At 38.5% G+C, this 14,421-nt stretch overlaps 1 protein-coding gene across 10 annotated transcripts in view; it reads right to left on the bottom strand.

The window, feature by feature from the left end:
• The window catches only part of rbms3 (RNA binding motif, single stranded interacting protein), a 321,058-nt gene that overhangs the window by 151,482 nt on the left and 155,155 nt on the right, over nucleotides 1-14,421 (bottom strand). For all 10 annotated transcript variants that reach the window (XM_088010352.1, XM_088010348.1, XM_088010351.1 and 7 more), the window contains one exon: nucleotides 6,559-6,650. In XM_088010352.1, the coding sequence (XP_087866478.1) occupies nucleotides 6,559-6,650 (92 nt within the window). The remainder of the gene's footprint in view (nucleotides 1-6,558; nucleotides 6,651-14,421) is intronic.

Raw genomic sequence — 14,421 nt, 5'->3', positions numbered from 1 at the left:
CAGCTGCAAAAAATATGCTACACATAAGCAATTATATTTTTCATGTAACACCATTTATAAATGTTGTCTAAAGGTCCCCACGGATGGGGCCACAAAACAAAACTCAGCCATACACATGTAATTATTTCCAGATATCTCTTTTTCCCACTCGACTAGAATAAATAAATACCCAACATGCCATCAATAAATAATTTGAAGCAAAAACAGGACATTTTGTGTGGAAAAGCTAACTCATTTGCATTCATGCTCTTTCATCTTTAAAAGTATCACAGGATTTCTAGTCAAAGTTCATACTAGAAACAAGAAATGTCCATGGGATATTAGCGTTGCTTTGCTAATTCTCAGATGTACACGCTGGAAAAAGTAAAGTAGAAAATGGACAGCTTTGTTTTCATCCAGGCCGTTATCAGCAAAAGCCGACTGCAGCGAGAACGGGGAGGGATGATTTCCATAAAGACTGGCTGTTGTCTGAAAGCAAGCAGCTGTCAGGCGGAATTACCTCTCCGACACAGACACCACAATCGAGGGCGCCCTTCCCATAATTCAGTCTGATTGGCTCAAGGGGAAAATGGCAGCCTGTGGAGAGCGAGGCGAGCGGCTGGTTGACAGGTTTGCATCTGCGAGGCTTGATGCGGCGTTTGCCTGTTATCATTTTGTCTGCTCGACGTGTCAGTTTTCTCACTTCGGATAGCTACCTGAACAAAGTGGCACGGAGAGTGGAGTCCGTGCTGTGAGGAAGCAAATAGGTGCCTGTGCTCTGTTTATCGAGACTCTTGCACAAAAGGTGATGAAGAAAATAACTAACATCGCACGTTTTAGAAGGTTTTGGAACTTAATCATGGTAGTTTATTTTTGTAGAAATACTGCCATTTTTTCGTATTGTTACACATTTCTAGCCATGTTTGATTTTAGAGCTTTGAAATACTGAACAAAAATCTTAACACTTGTTGCTAAGATGCATGTGATTTTTATTCACAGTAGGTTTTTGCATGTGTTCTTGGTTTTAAAGCATTTCATGAATTGGTGGTGGGAAAAAGAAAAAAAAGTCAAAAATTTCAGTATTTAAACTAAAAAAAAGTGCAATTCAAATTTCTGGCTAATTAATGTAATTTTTCTTCACATTTGTCCAATTTACTGTATTTACTTTAGACAAGTTTCCTACATTGTGAAGAACAAAATATGTCCACAGTTTCTTAAAAAAAAAAAAAAGTGGATGTAAATGTATTTAAAATTAACAGAACATTACATAACAGGTGTTAAAATCAATGACCTCAGTAGCTTTTCACAATTTTGAAGTGCTTGACATAACCAACTGCCTTCCTCTCCAGTAGCCACTGTTTCTTCATGTGTATATTCTTGTATACTTTCCATATTGGGAGTTGGTTGATTATAGTCTGCAGTACGAGTGCAGCGAAACTGATGGCCATGCAGGACAGCCTGTTTTTAATTAAATATTAATCTGTCCAGTGTGCAGTGAAGCTAAGAAGTAACATAGGGGGGCAAACAAACTCCAAATGTCAGATAATATATTCTGCAATAGCAAACATTTGTATCCAGCTCAGTTAGCTCCAAGCCCGCAGTGCAGAGAGGCTGGGACGTAGCACAGGCCCGGTAGCTGCAAAAGGCCCTCCGAGTTCACCTCTCTGTAAACGTTTTTCCCTAAACTTTGGAAACTTGATGGGAGTCAACTCCGAAGCGGACAACGTCAGCCCTGCAGGAAGCGTCTCCTCTGTGTCCCCGACAAGCCAGTCAACCGGAACAGGAAAGGATAACACTGGGGATGGTGCTGTTCCGGTAGCATAGCTAGCGCACCTTGTTGCGTTATGCCAGACAAAACAAGGAAAGCTAGACATTCATTTTAAAAACTAAAATTTTCAAGGATTTGTCCCACTTTTTTTTTTTCCACCATACACATCTGACTGACAACTGACGGTAACAAGCAAAGGCGGTGTACTACTCCACCCTGCACAAAACAGATTGAAATGCTTTGAACATAAACCAGAACCATTTTGACCAGAAGTCAGCAGCTGCATTCAACTCGGGTCTGAAGAGTGATCAACAACATGAAAAGTAACAAGTATATTTTTTTCTACAAAATAAGTACACCCAACCTATCTGTTTGGTCTCTTCATCAAGTGCAAATAATTATGAACTTTTGCTTTTTCCTCCCTTTGATCCACTTTGCAAATCATTTCTATTTTGCATACATAATTATCCAACAGTCTGATGAAATTTTGACTCCAGTTTAAAGTGTTCCATGTTAATTTGTTATATCTTATCTTCCAAATATTAATTTTTATAATTAAATAATTGTTTAACAAAATTTTATGACAGCAAGCAAGAGCAACTTTTAAACAATAATAATTGGGATTCCTGCAACATGTTTGATTCGTTGTTGAACTGCACAACTTCACTTTCATTCATCAAATATAAAAATAATGCTTCACACACGGATCACCAGAAAAACTATATGTTGGTAGTAATTAGGATAAAAACCTAACTTTACCTTTACTGTGCATGTAAGCATCCAAGCAGGCTCTCATACTGTACAGTGTCGGGTTCACAGGCAAACCCAAATACCAACAACCCCACACCTGCGCCCCTCAACATATTCCACGTGTTCTTCTCTGTGGCTTGTGTGGAGGTGAGTGACAAGGAGGGAGGTGCAGGGGGAAGTGTCCTGTAGGTGTCTTAATTATGGCTCTTCTCCTCCCTCTCACTGTCACCGTCCCCAGGGGAGAGAAAGACAAAAAGAAGGCAATGTTTCATCTCTGCTGCCTTGGTATTTTAAATTCCGAGGGGAGTCGGAGGAGAGACAGCAAGCCATTTCTTTGGGAAAGGAGGGAGAGAGGAAAATCAAATGATGGCTTCTCTTTCTCCTCCGTTTCTTGCCTCCTTTGCAGCTGTGTTTAAAATAAGGCATCTTAATAAAAGAGCTTTAATGGCGTCAAAGCAGGAGAAAGAGGCACAACTTGATTACTGTGACGGTTTTATTTAATGAGCTCAAAGCCTCTGGCTCTAACTTGGTATTTGTTTATTACTTTGTTGTGGGGAGATATATGTGACAAAATGGAGCAAGAGCAGCGAGAGAATGGGGAAGAATGTTCCTCATATGGAAGTTGTGGCATTCGTGATTTTTTTTTTTCCTGATTTAGATTCAATCCAGAAATTATATGCCTTTTTTTCCCCCCTCTTATGCAAAATACTGCTGTACAGTGAGAAAAATAAATATTGAACACCCTGCGACTTTGCAAGTTCTCCCGCTTAGAAATCATGGAGGGGCCTGAAATGTTCATCTTGGGTGCATGTCGACTGTGAGAGACATAATCTAAAAAATAAATAAATAAATAAAAAAAAAAATTGGAAATCAGGATGTATGATATTTTAAAATAATTTATTTGTATGTTACTTATTTGCAACATGATTTCTAAGTGGGAGAACTTCAAATTCATACATTTTACAAACGAGAAAAAATATACACGTAATTTTATGCTTTTGAAAAATGTTTAAAATTTAAACTTTGGTAATATTTCTCAGTAATCTTTTTTACAATTAAAAAAACAGGAAACAAATATTTGAATATGTTTTATATCTGAAGGTCAATGCTGAGCTCTCTTCCCTTTTTAATGAAATTATGAATATTGAAAAAAAAAATGCTGTTGCAGAAAATGGATGACGTCATAGACAATTTGGCAGGTAGGCAGAGCCAGAAACAGCACACTTAATTATTGATGGGAATAAATTACTCTCATTGGATGTTGGCTGGGCAACCTGTGGTGGATGTGAAAATAAAGATGGGTATTAATGTGTACACCAGAGGGTAAAAGTGGCATCAAACAAAAGGCAAAGAGAAAAAAGACAGAGGGGAGGCATTAGGAGGTAGAGTTGGTAGAGTGATGGCTGTGATACCTGGTAAAGAGGCATTAGAGAGATGCAGAGGGAGTCTATAAAAGCAAACTACTCCTTAATGTCTCTCGCAAGTGTGATAAAAGCACAGGGTTGCAGCACAAAAAGAATGCTGGCCTTTCTATTTGAATGAACAGAGCAAGGGGGCATTCAAAGCTCAACTATTATACATAAATGCTAATAAAAAATGATTTCATGAATGCACCCACGCACGCATGCAAACAAAGGTTCTCCAAAAAAGGTCAGCTCCTTTGTTTTGGGACACAGGACCCCCTCAGATGAAAATATTGACAGAGAATGGGTGAGCAATGCAAAGAAAGGGCCTAAAATGAGATGGACAAAGATCCTATCTGTATTCTGAGAGCCTGCCCTCTTATAAATATTGGAAGAAGGACACTGGTGGGGAGAGGAAACGGCCAAATGGTGCATTTGAGAAATGGCACACCTGAGCACCACGCGGGATGTCATCTCCCCCCTGTCAGATCCCATCCCATTTGATCAAAATAATCGCCACCTTCATCGTTATCATCAATTCTGTCATCTTCACTGGCGCCATTCTCCATCTCATCAGCCCTTCTTTGGCTTCAAGAGTGGAGGGGCTGAGGGTGGGAGGGGATTTTTGGGATCAGATCAAATGCTTACATCTCATCTGTGAAAATCACTCATGGTGCACCTCTCAAAGTCATCACCATATTTATTGCTTCAGTGCTGCCGACGTTTTTCCCCCACCTATTTAGATATTCGGACATTGTTGATTGGTGCCGCGGCAGCACAGAGGGAGGCCCCTGCTGGGCTTTGTTTAACAGCAAACTGTTGTTCCACTAACATTAAAATTCTAATTTTAGGGAAATTAAAATATCCTTGATAAGTCAAACGTCCTTTATGAGATGGTGATAGGATGCGTGATATATTTCAAGCTTTTTGGTTAATTCTAGAGATTTTGACTTCAAACTAATGAAACCCACAATTAAATGTTTTTTTCAGAAAACTAGTTTTACACTGACAACTAAAAAAAACGACTGTTCAAAGACAAAGTTATGTTATAACCTACATGATAAACATCAACCAACCACAGATGCTCACCGATACCCTCAACAAAGAGGGGAAAACCAAAAGCATATTGCTTCTGAAGAATTGGTTGTGTCAAAGTAAGTTAATGGAAGGAAAAACTGAAATTGAAGGTGAACATTTTGTAATAAATGTAATGATTAACTGTGCTCTAATTTTTTGACATGCATCCCCTAAATAAAATGTAAAAATGAAATAAAAAAAACTGTAGAATTTAATTTCTTGTCAGGCTGACAATCACATTATAGTCACGTCAACGTGTCAGAAAGGTTTAGGATGCAAATTAAATCACGTGTGTAATTTGACCATTTAGGTTTGCTTGCCGACATGGCCTTCATTGAACAACTTACTGCTGTCTTTATGAGCCTGTCTCATCTGCTTCTACTTTAACGCTTTTGTTAATGCGGCACAACACAACTAAACAGGCCGGTCAAAGTTCACAGAGCAGATCCAGTTCAGGCACAAGCAGACACGCAAACCAACAGTCAGCCCACATCACCTCTCTGAAACAAACTACATCCTTACTTCTGCACATCCTGTCCGTTCACAAAGCATCAGAAGTACACAGATGTACATACTCCACATTCACCTTTAAACGCGCCAAAGGAAGACTAAGCAGCTTACAGGCCACGATAAACAGGCTTTCTTAAATTAAAAGTTGTCACTAAACTGCAACATATTGCAGATAATTACATCCAGGAAAAGTGTGTTTATTGTGTGAAGCTGAATGTTTGTAAGACCCTGAGAGAGATCCGTCTACACTTTTTAAACGTGTTAAATGTACAAACTTAAGTTTTAGCAGAAAATAAATGAGATGGAGATGTGAATAGGCATCGGTCGGTTCGTAGCATCAAAGTGACAAGAGTTACGAAAGTTTACGGTTAAAAAGAGTCTACAAAATTTTGTCAAATTTTACAATTTTTCATGATTCTACATTTCTCTTCCCTACAGTAGATACAAATTAAGCTGAAAAGCAAGAGCGTGGAAACTGAAGGAGTGCCCACTTTCACTCATTTGGAGTAGCGCTGTTTTTAACTAAAAAAAAAAATAAAAAAACCTAAGCTATCAGCAGCATGGCTGTGAAGCAGCCAACTGCAGGCTCAACCTGAGCAGACCGCGTGACTAATCAATATAAATTCTGCATAATTCTGTCAGTTTGGGGATTTCAGAATCGCAAAACTCTGAATGTTAGACTTTGCACATTGATATATAGTCACTGCATTGGTTGGCGTCTATTAGCTGCTTTAGCTATGGATGGATTACAGTGATGCATATAAACAAAACCAAACTGTTCTGATAAGGGATGTGCATGTCACAAATATGGCCGTAGTGCTCTTATTTCTAATACAACATCTATAAAATAGATTCATTTTTGACTTGATCTCAAAAGACAAATCAAAGATGGTTGTACCAACAATTTGAACGACGGTTGCTTTTCAGTTTTATGCAACGGAAAATTGTTGTTTTAATTTTATGTGTAGATGCAGTGAAACTGTGATGTTTCTTTAAAATTAAAATGCGAGAACCTCGTACCGACACATGGCCATTCAGTGTCTTGTGAAAAATAAATAAATCCCTCCTTACCTTGGCCATTTGGGCTTGCACCCCAGTGGCTTTGAGAGATGACACGGCCTTCTGAGCTGCAGCTGGGCTGTCAAAATCCACAAAGCCATAACCTTTAGAAACAAGGAGGGGGAAAAAAAAGGCAAAGAAATGAGAAATGATGAACATTAGTTAGGAAAAAATGAGTGCAGATGACTAACAAGGAGAATGACGAGCACTTGGTAATTGTAGCAGTAATAGGTTGGTAACATGACTACAGAGGCTGCCAGTTTTCATATCTGGTGAGCACTACATTGTTTGATAATTAGTGACACTGACGTTCATAGGGGGATGCTATGCATCTTAATTAGTAGCATGGTTGAGCGATTTAGTAATAACAAACCCCGGCACCCTGCCCACCTCTACCTCCACACGCTCTGATCCAGTAATTCACACACAGTTGCACACACTTTGAGCAAACACCCATAAACAAAAGGCGCACTGAGTAGCTGTTTGTGGCAGGCTGTGGTTTAATGACACCTCGTACGCATTAATTTCAATTAAGGTAATGATCATTTCTGAAAAGTCTGCGATTTAAAAACACTGATTAAAGAATATCGGAGATACTTGCATAAACGTAAGAGACCTTCATTAATTTTTTTTTTTCAAAACCACGCTTTTCTCCCGTTCAGCCTTTTGATTTTTGGAGACCGACGCTGGCAGACCCATGTCGTGTTCCTCAATGGCCAGCATATTAACTCAACCCCATTTCACAGCCTCCATAATCCTCTCCCTGGTAACAAATCTCCCAAAGTTTGACAGCGTACGAGAGCAGCTGCCATTTCTCTCCCTCTCTCATCCTCATAAAGACACACTTTATAAATTTCCCAGAATTTAACCTCGCTGTTCATCTTCTTACCGCGTTCTTCTATCCATCTCTTTCTCCAAAACACTTTCCCTCTCTGTCTGTCTCTCATATTTTTGCCGACCTTAACAGTCACCAGCCCCCATCTGGAAATTCATCAAAGCCGGGAAGCAGGGGCTGGGTGGGGGGGGAATGAAATCTGTGACTGTGATTTATGAGTTATTGTGATCCCGACGTTCTGCGGGATGTATCAGAGACGGGGGTCACGTCTGTGTTAATTAAAATTTGGTGGCGGATTAAAAGCAGTCAATGGTGCCCTCTGATCCACTGTTTCAGGAGGAAAGTGTAATTAGAACAGGATAATGGCCGCAAGATTTTCCGTCGGAGGGGGTTAAGCGTAAACTCGCAAATGTTTAAGTACACGTGAAACCTTACTTTTATCCTGTCATACATGTAGACGGCGAGTACAAATGGAGACGTTGTTACTTTCTCTCTCATTTGTGCTGCGGTGGCGGAGAGGGGTCATTTTCTTGTTGGATGGCCGTTGGGGAGAGCAGGGTAATGTGAAAATCATAACCTGTGGTGGAAGAGAAATTGAGCGCGAGGACTGATTAATGGCCAGCTGTTAGAGTGGCTCTAGGAGGGGTGGCTCTTTAATTGTGGAAATATGAAGAGCCAGAGTAATATGTCCTGATTCAAGTAGGCAGATTTTTTTTTTTTTTCACAAAAGGTAATTTTTCATCCAGTGTTATTTTTCAAGTACCTGTAATTAAACAGCGCATCCAACTGTTCTGTTACACTAAATGACGACTAAGATCAGTGGCAAGAACGTGACAAATATAAACGTGTGTGGTGGAGTTTGATTAAAAACTGTAAACAAAAAATATTGGTGATATATTTATATATATATAAAGTTCCTCTTTTGTGGAACATTTTAATCTGAAAATACTTAAATCAACTGGATGTTAAAGAGTAGCTAAACCCCAAATCAACTGTTTTTGCAGGTAAACTATATAAACTGGGCCTTGAATGATATCTTTATGTTCCTGTGCAAATTATGACATTTAAAATCATCTCAGTGCTGCCCTCTTTGGGTTGGAGGGTGGCCACTGCAGTTGAATTTTCCTATTGGCTACAACTGCACAGCTTGGTCAATCTCTACGTCACAGTCCCACAATTGGGTAAAAAAAAAAAAAACTCTCACTCAGGCACACATAATGTTAAAGCGAAAAATGTTCATGTATTTTATTAGGGCTTTATGTGACAGGTCTGTCAAACTAAGACCAGCTGAGAAAAATAAAACAGCATGGCATGACAATACAAAGTCTGCTAACCATGAGCTCTTTCTCATTTCCTAAGATACTGTTAAACTCTACATGAAAAGAGTCAAAAAGAAAAAATGTGAAATGTGATAAGTGACCCACGCAATGTCAAACTTAATAGAATTATAAGATACTAGTAATAAATATTAGCCTGAGTCGAAGTAAAAACATTTACCAAAGGACTCCCAACAATCAAACCTTCCCTCTTAATTTTGTTAAGGTGGCTAAAGGACATTTTGTCCCTCATCAGATGACTACAGCGGGAAGCAGAAGTTGACATATTAAAGTAAAGCAGTCAAACAAACTGAGAAATTACAACAAATTCCTTTTAATATATTGTGGAATTGAAGCATACTACAACATAAAATGGAAAGCCTCAGCAAAGCAAAACTACTTGAGAATATGTGTTTGTGATCAATCATTTGGAAATGCCTATAGATGATGGAAACGGCTACAGTGATTTAAAACGGCATTTTAACCCAGGCGTTTTTGATAAGATAGCTTTTCAAAATAACCCAATCCATAATTTCAGACATCTTGATCTCTTTCTGTCTACATGCTGTGAATTTATTAGCACTGCATAAAATTTCAGCGGTACTGTCAGGCTTACTGGTTCCCTATTAGCGCTCTAAAATAACTGCATCATACTGTAAGCTAAACTTAGACACCACAGCTCTTAGCTTATGAAATTTAAGTTTGATCGTTACCCGAGTGTCTTCTGGCATTTCGAGTGCAGCATCCTACATTATCTGATCATATTCAGTTGTGCCTTTAATTCAGTAATCGTTTTCCGTTTAATTAAACTTTCATATCCGTTTTTCACTCCAGACAGATAGCATTTTCCAACCGTAGCATTTGAAGGTTACATCCCGCCACATTATTTTTATACAGAGACTCTGGATGACTGTATTCTCATTCTTTCCACTAACGATGGAATTTACACGTTTTTAATTTGTCTGAGGTGACAATATAAATAAAGCCACGTTCCCCTTTAGTTCCACTCATTAGTGTTTTAACTCCGCATTTAGGCGAAGCATGTAATGTAACTGAGGCCCTTCTGGGAAATGATTCACTTTAATAATCAGAATATTCCAATGGTGAACACTTGAAACTGCTGATTACAAATTTAATATTCACCCCATTACCACCTGGAGTGCACTTATCAAACTTTAAACAGAATGAGGATTTTGGAAACGCTGACCCATATTCTGAGAGGTGGAAGGAGAGAGAGAGAGAGAGAGAGAGAGAGAGAGAGAGAGAGAGAGAATAAGAGCACAGAGGGAAGAAAGAGGTTTTCTGGGGTCAGCGGAAGAAGACCCAACTGACTATGTGAACTGGCAGCAGCAGTAGGTCCAGTTTGCTCTTTTACTGTGCAGTTATTCTGGCTAATTTGAGCATTATGACTCCATGATGTGTAATATTCTAACCACAAAATAAAACCATTACAGGTTTACGCGATAGAAAAGAGATTCATAACTGAAAGAGATGCAGGAAAAAAAATCATCAAATTATGCTTCTATCAGACAGAATGGTTGAGTGATTATCATTATTGTTCTCTGAATGAATCTGCAATTATTCTGACTCATCCAAAGGATTTCGAGGAAAGCTTAAAGTATGACGGTTAGATATTAAATAATTATGCTACTTAGACTGAGGATTAAGATTAAAATTTAATTGTGCTTATTTTACGTTGATTTTTAAATGTATAGAGACAAAATTATTTAAAACATTAAAAACAAATATTGGTTATTTAACATGTTGCAAAGAAATAAATATACAGTTTTCAGTTTTCAATACTATATACTTTTGAATTTTATAGATATGTTTCGTATATCTGAAGCTTTTGTGATTTATTTATTTTTTCCACAAAGTTTCGCTTGTTAGAACCTGACTATTTAATGTGCCTCCGCAGAAAGTAGGATTTTTATTTTCTTTTTATCGTGACTATTTTTGTTGTAGACAGCAGGAGACATTTTTAGTGTTTAAAAAGTTCCCAGCCAGCATTTACTGGACAAACGTAAAGACAGGAGATTTAATTTCTTGCTTTGTTGTGCATCAACACAAATCTTGCACTTTTATGATCATTCAGGCCTTTTTATTGATAAAGTCAGACAAAACCAACATTAGTTAAGCTGCACAAAGCCAGGAGTACTTTTGCTTCTATGATTGTTTATATGAGGTTTAGGCTGTAAAATTAAGAAAGATAAATCTGGTTGTTAGTCAAAACTCAGTGGTTGGTTCATTTCTTGACTTATACAAGTAAACTTATTACAGAAGTACAATTAACACTTTGCCTCACCTTTGCAAGAACAACATGTGCTCTGGTGCATGTGGATTTTTTAGCACAAGCGACACCAGGATAATTAAAAACTAATTAAAGATGTGCTTGTTTACCATCAGTGGGATAACAGCACAGGACGATTTAAATAAAACCTGAATTTGTCTTTATATTTTTCTTGCAGATATGAAATCCAGGTTTAAAAATAAATGTAAGCAACAGAAAATATTGCATATTCAGATGATTAAAATTGATTGCCTAACCCCGAACTGGCAAAGTTATGAATTTGTATTTTAAAGTTGCTACAAATCTTAAGGTTTAAAACAGGAAAAATTACATTTGTACATTTTTAAAGATTTTTTAAGTGCTCAACAAATTTGACAAAATCATTTGAAAGAGCATGCTTGATCAATTGAAAAATAGCCATTTTCCAGAGGGGAATATGTCAGGTCGTCCGCAATCTTTGAAATATTACAAAAAATATAAAGGCAGATGTGAGAAATATTATGTTTTTTTGTGAAATAGCCCAAAAATTACTAGCTGTCAACATTTAAATATATGCATTTTAGCCAAGCACAGTGTCTATGGCAGGCATGTTTACTGCTGCGCTGATCCTTGAGAAAAAGTTGAAGAAAAAGTCAATTAGGTTGTAAAAAAAAAAAAAGAAAAAGAAGAACGGTTAAAACGCCATGCCAGACACCCAAGAAAGACACACATCGCCATGAAGATGTGTGCAGATGTCGCCACAAAGAAAGGTTTCTCAACCCAAGTCAATGTCGCACCGCCTCTGTATTCAGCAAGTACACTTTCTCAAGTTACAATCTCAAGAGGGATGCAGGGGGCAAGGTGTTGCTTTGAAGCCTCCGCGCAGACACAAACACCCAATCGATTGCTGTCACTTAAAAGCAGCTCAAAGTGACGGACTACATGCGTGGCTGCTGATAATATTGTGTAGTTGCACACCAATATGCACACGGAGTCGCTGAAGGACACGTGCAAACAGGCAGAATGACACCACCACACACTCACTCTCTTTCTCTCTCTCTCACTCAGACACACAAACAGAGAGTAATGTGCAGACACACAGACAGTCTGAGAGGAATAAAGAGAACATGAGCTGCCATATCATATTTCCTGGTCTGGCTCTAACTGGTAGCCTGTCAAGATAAAAGGACCATCTTCAATCAGTTACTACATGACAGTGCTGTACTACCCTTGCCTTGCCTTTACTCTGTGCTCTGTGGACGTGCGTGTGTGTTCAGGAGGCAAGATGCTCCATAACACAGTCTCCTTAAGAAGGTGTTGTACCATAGTGGATGTCACCTCGAGCCACGCGCACACACACACAGCAGTCTTCGGCAGAGAGCGGAGATAAGGGACTCATTACAGAAAGAATCGACGTATCAATCAACGTTGCATCATTCCTGCATTCACCATCAAATTATGCTAATCCTAATTACTTCTGGGGAAATGACTATTCTTTATCTGCTAATAGTCAGGATTGTTTGGGGTTTCCTGCCTACAACATTCACTATTATTCTCCCCAATATATCAATTTTTCACATTCTCATATTCAGCACTAATGATCCCATTTTACACCCCATACAATAGAATAATAATGCCCCAAGCATGAATAATGAATCAATGTCAAGTTATGGAGACTTACAATGGACTGCCAGGCAATTGTTTACATGTTTGTGAACCATTAAGTAAGTTCTGAAGTAGCCATTGTGAGAACGTTATTAATTACTTTGGTTACATGTATGCAAATAACTCAAACGTTGGATGGACTGCAATACACGTGAGAATTCAGGAATGTTATTTTGAATTGAAGTACAGTTTAGTTTAAAGCTGATTCTGCCTAAATATGTCTGTTTAGGAACACAATTTATTTAACTATTCAAGCTCATATTTAGCATATTTAGGTTTAAAGTATATGTAGTTTTGAAGTGATACTCCTTTTAGATTGTCTTTTTTTGAGAGACGTCTCATTTCATATCAGAGGCTCTTGGTTGAAGGATAATTTTATAATTAATGTCATGAAAATTTTAGGTTTAAGTGTAAATGAAATGTTATACCTAGGCTACATTAGCAAATGAATTAATGCTAGCATATCAGCTAATATTAGCCTGTTTTGGCAGTTATGCGTTATGAGGTAATGTTAGTTAAAAACATACAACACTGCAACAGTTACAACTAAAAGCCCAAACTATATTGAAAGCCTCTTGAAATAATCTTTTTAGCTCGTTTTTAAAAGAATTAACAAAATAAAGCACACACTAATGTGGTAAAGTCAGCATGTTTGTTAGATCTGTATTTATAATCTTAATCAAACGTAAGCAGAAAATTTAGAAAAGGGTAAAAGAAATGAAAAAATGCCTTTTGATTGGATACCGGCATGCAGTAAAGCATGAAGATGGTTTAAACATAAAAAAATATATTTAATTAGAAAGGAAAGAGCCTAACATTAAACACGGTCATATTTGTTCGGTAATCCGTTTACACATTCAGTAAAACCTTCATTTCGTAGAAGCTATTCGTCTTTGTGCAGTTGTGACAAGTCTCTCTGCCTTGCAGGGTGGGTGGGTGCTGAATTTTGGGGGGCTGTGGTATGCTGAACAAACACTGAGGCAGAGACCAGTGGTTTTACAAAAGTGAAAAAGGCATCCATGACTAACTGTGGCCAAGCCAAGACCGCCTTGGTCACACTCCAAACCAAAAGGAGAGCATCCCGACTGGGACGCATTCCTCCGTCCTCCGTTTACCCTGAACCCCAGCAGCTGAGTTTGGGATAAATTCTGTGGCTACTAAACCATGAGTATTTGTGGAGCGAGTATAAACGCCCGTGTGTGACCTTCACATTTCTCGTGCTCATGTAGCGTGCATGTGTAGGTACGCAAGTAAACAAAGGAAGATGATACATTTATCTTTCTGCTGCAGCGCCCCGCAGAGAAACATCTGCATTGCAAATAGCTGCGCAGCCATGAGTATTTAAAACTTCTGACCACATGACTGTCATCAGCGCAGCGACACTGCAGAGAAGTGACAAGACGCAAGCCGATCCCCTCCACCGCCAGACTACAGCTTAATGTTCCATCTGACATTCATAAAATAAACAGCTTTTGCTTCAATCTCAGATCGAAAAACAGCTTCCAACACATGTGCGGCTTCTGCTGCTCCACAAATTGGAGGGCACTCATTTTCTTGTCCAGTGCTCCAAACGCTACCGTCCTTGTGCCTGGTGAGAAAACTCATTTGTTGTAGAATAACTCACATAGAAGACTATTCTATTCTAGACACTGGTGACAAGATAGCAGCAGGGGCAATTAACTTAACCTTCCAATGGATTTATAGCTAAAGCATACATCTTGGCCCAAAGCAGCCAGGTTATTGGCTGTATTGTGTTTCTTGTCATTTTCCTCTGCAGGTGTAGGAGTATC

This window comes from Poecilia mexicana, unplaced genomic scaffold, assembly GCF_051168715.1.
Source record: "Poecilia mexicana isolate PSO_F unplaced genomic scaffold, ASM5116871v1 scaffold_11, whole genome shotgun sequence".
Classification (NCBI taxonomy): domain Eukaryota; kingdom Metazoa; phylum Chordata; class Actinopteri; order Cyprinodontiformes; family Poeciliidae; genus Poecilia; species Poecilia mexicana.
The sequence above is the reverse complement of the archived record's forward strand: the minus strand, read 5'-3'. Positions and strand labels throughout refer to the sequence as shown.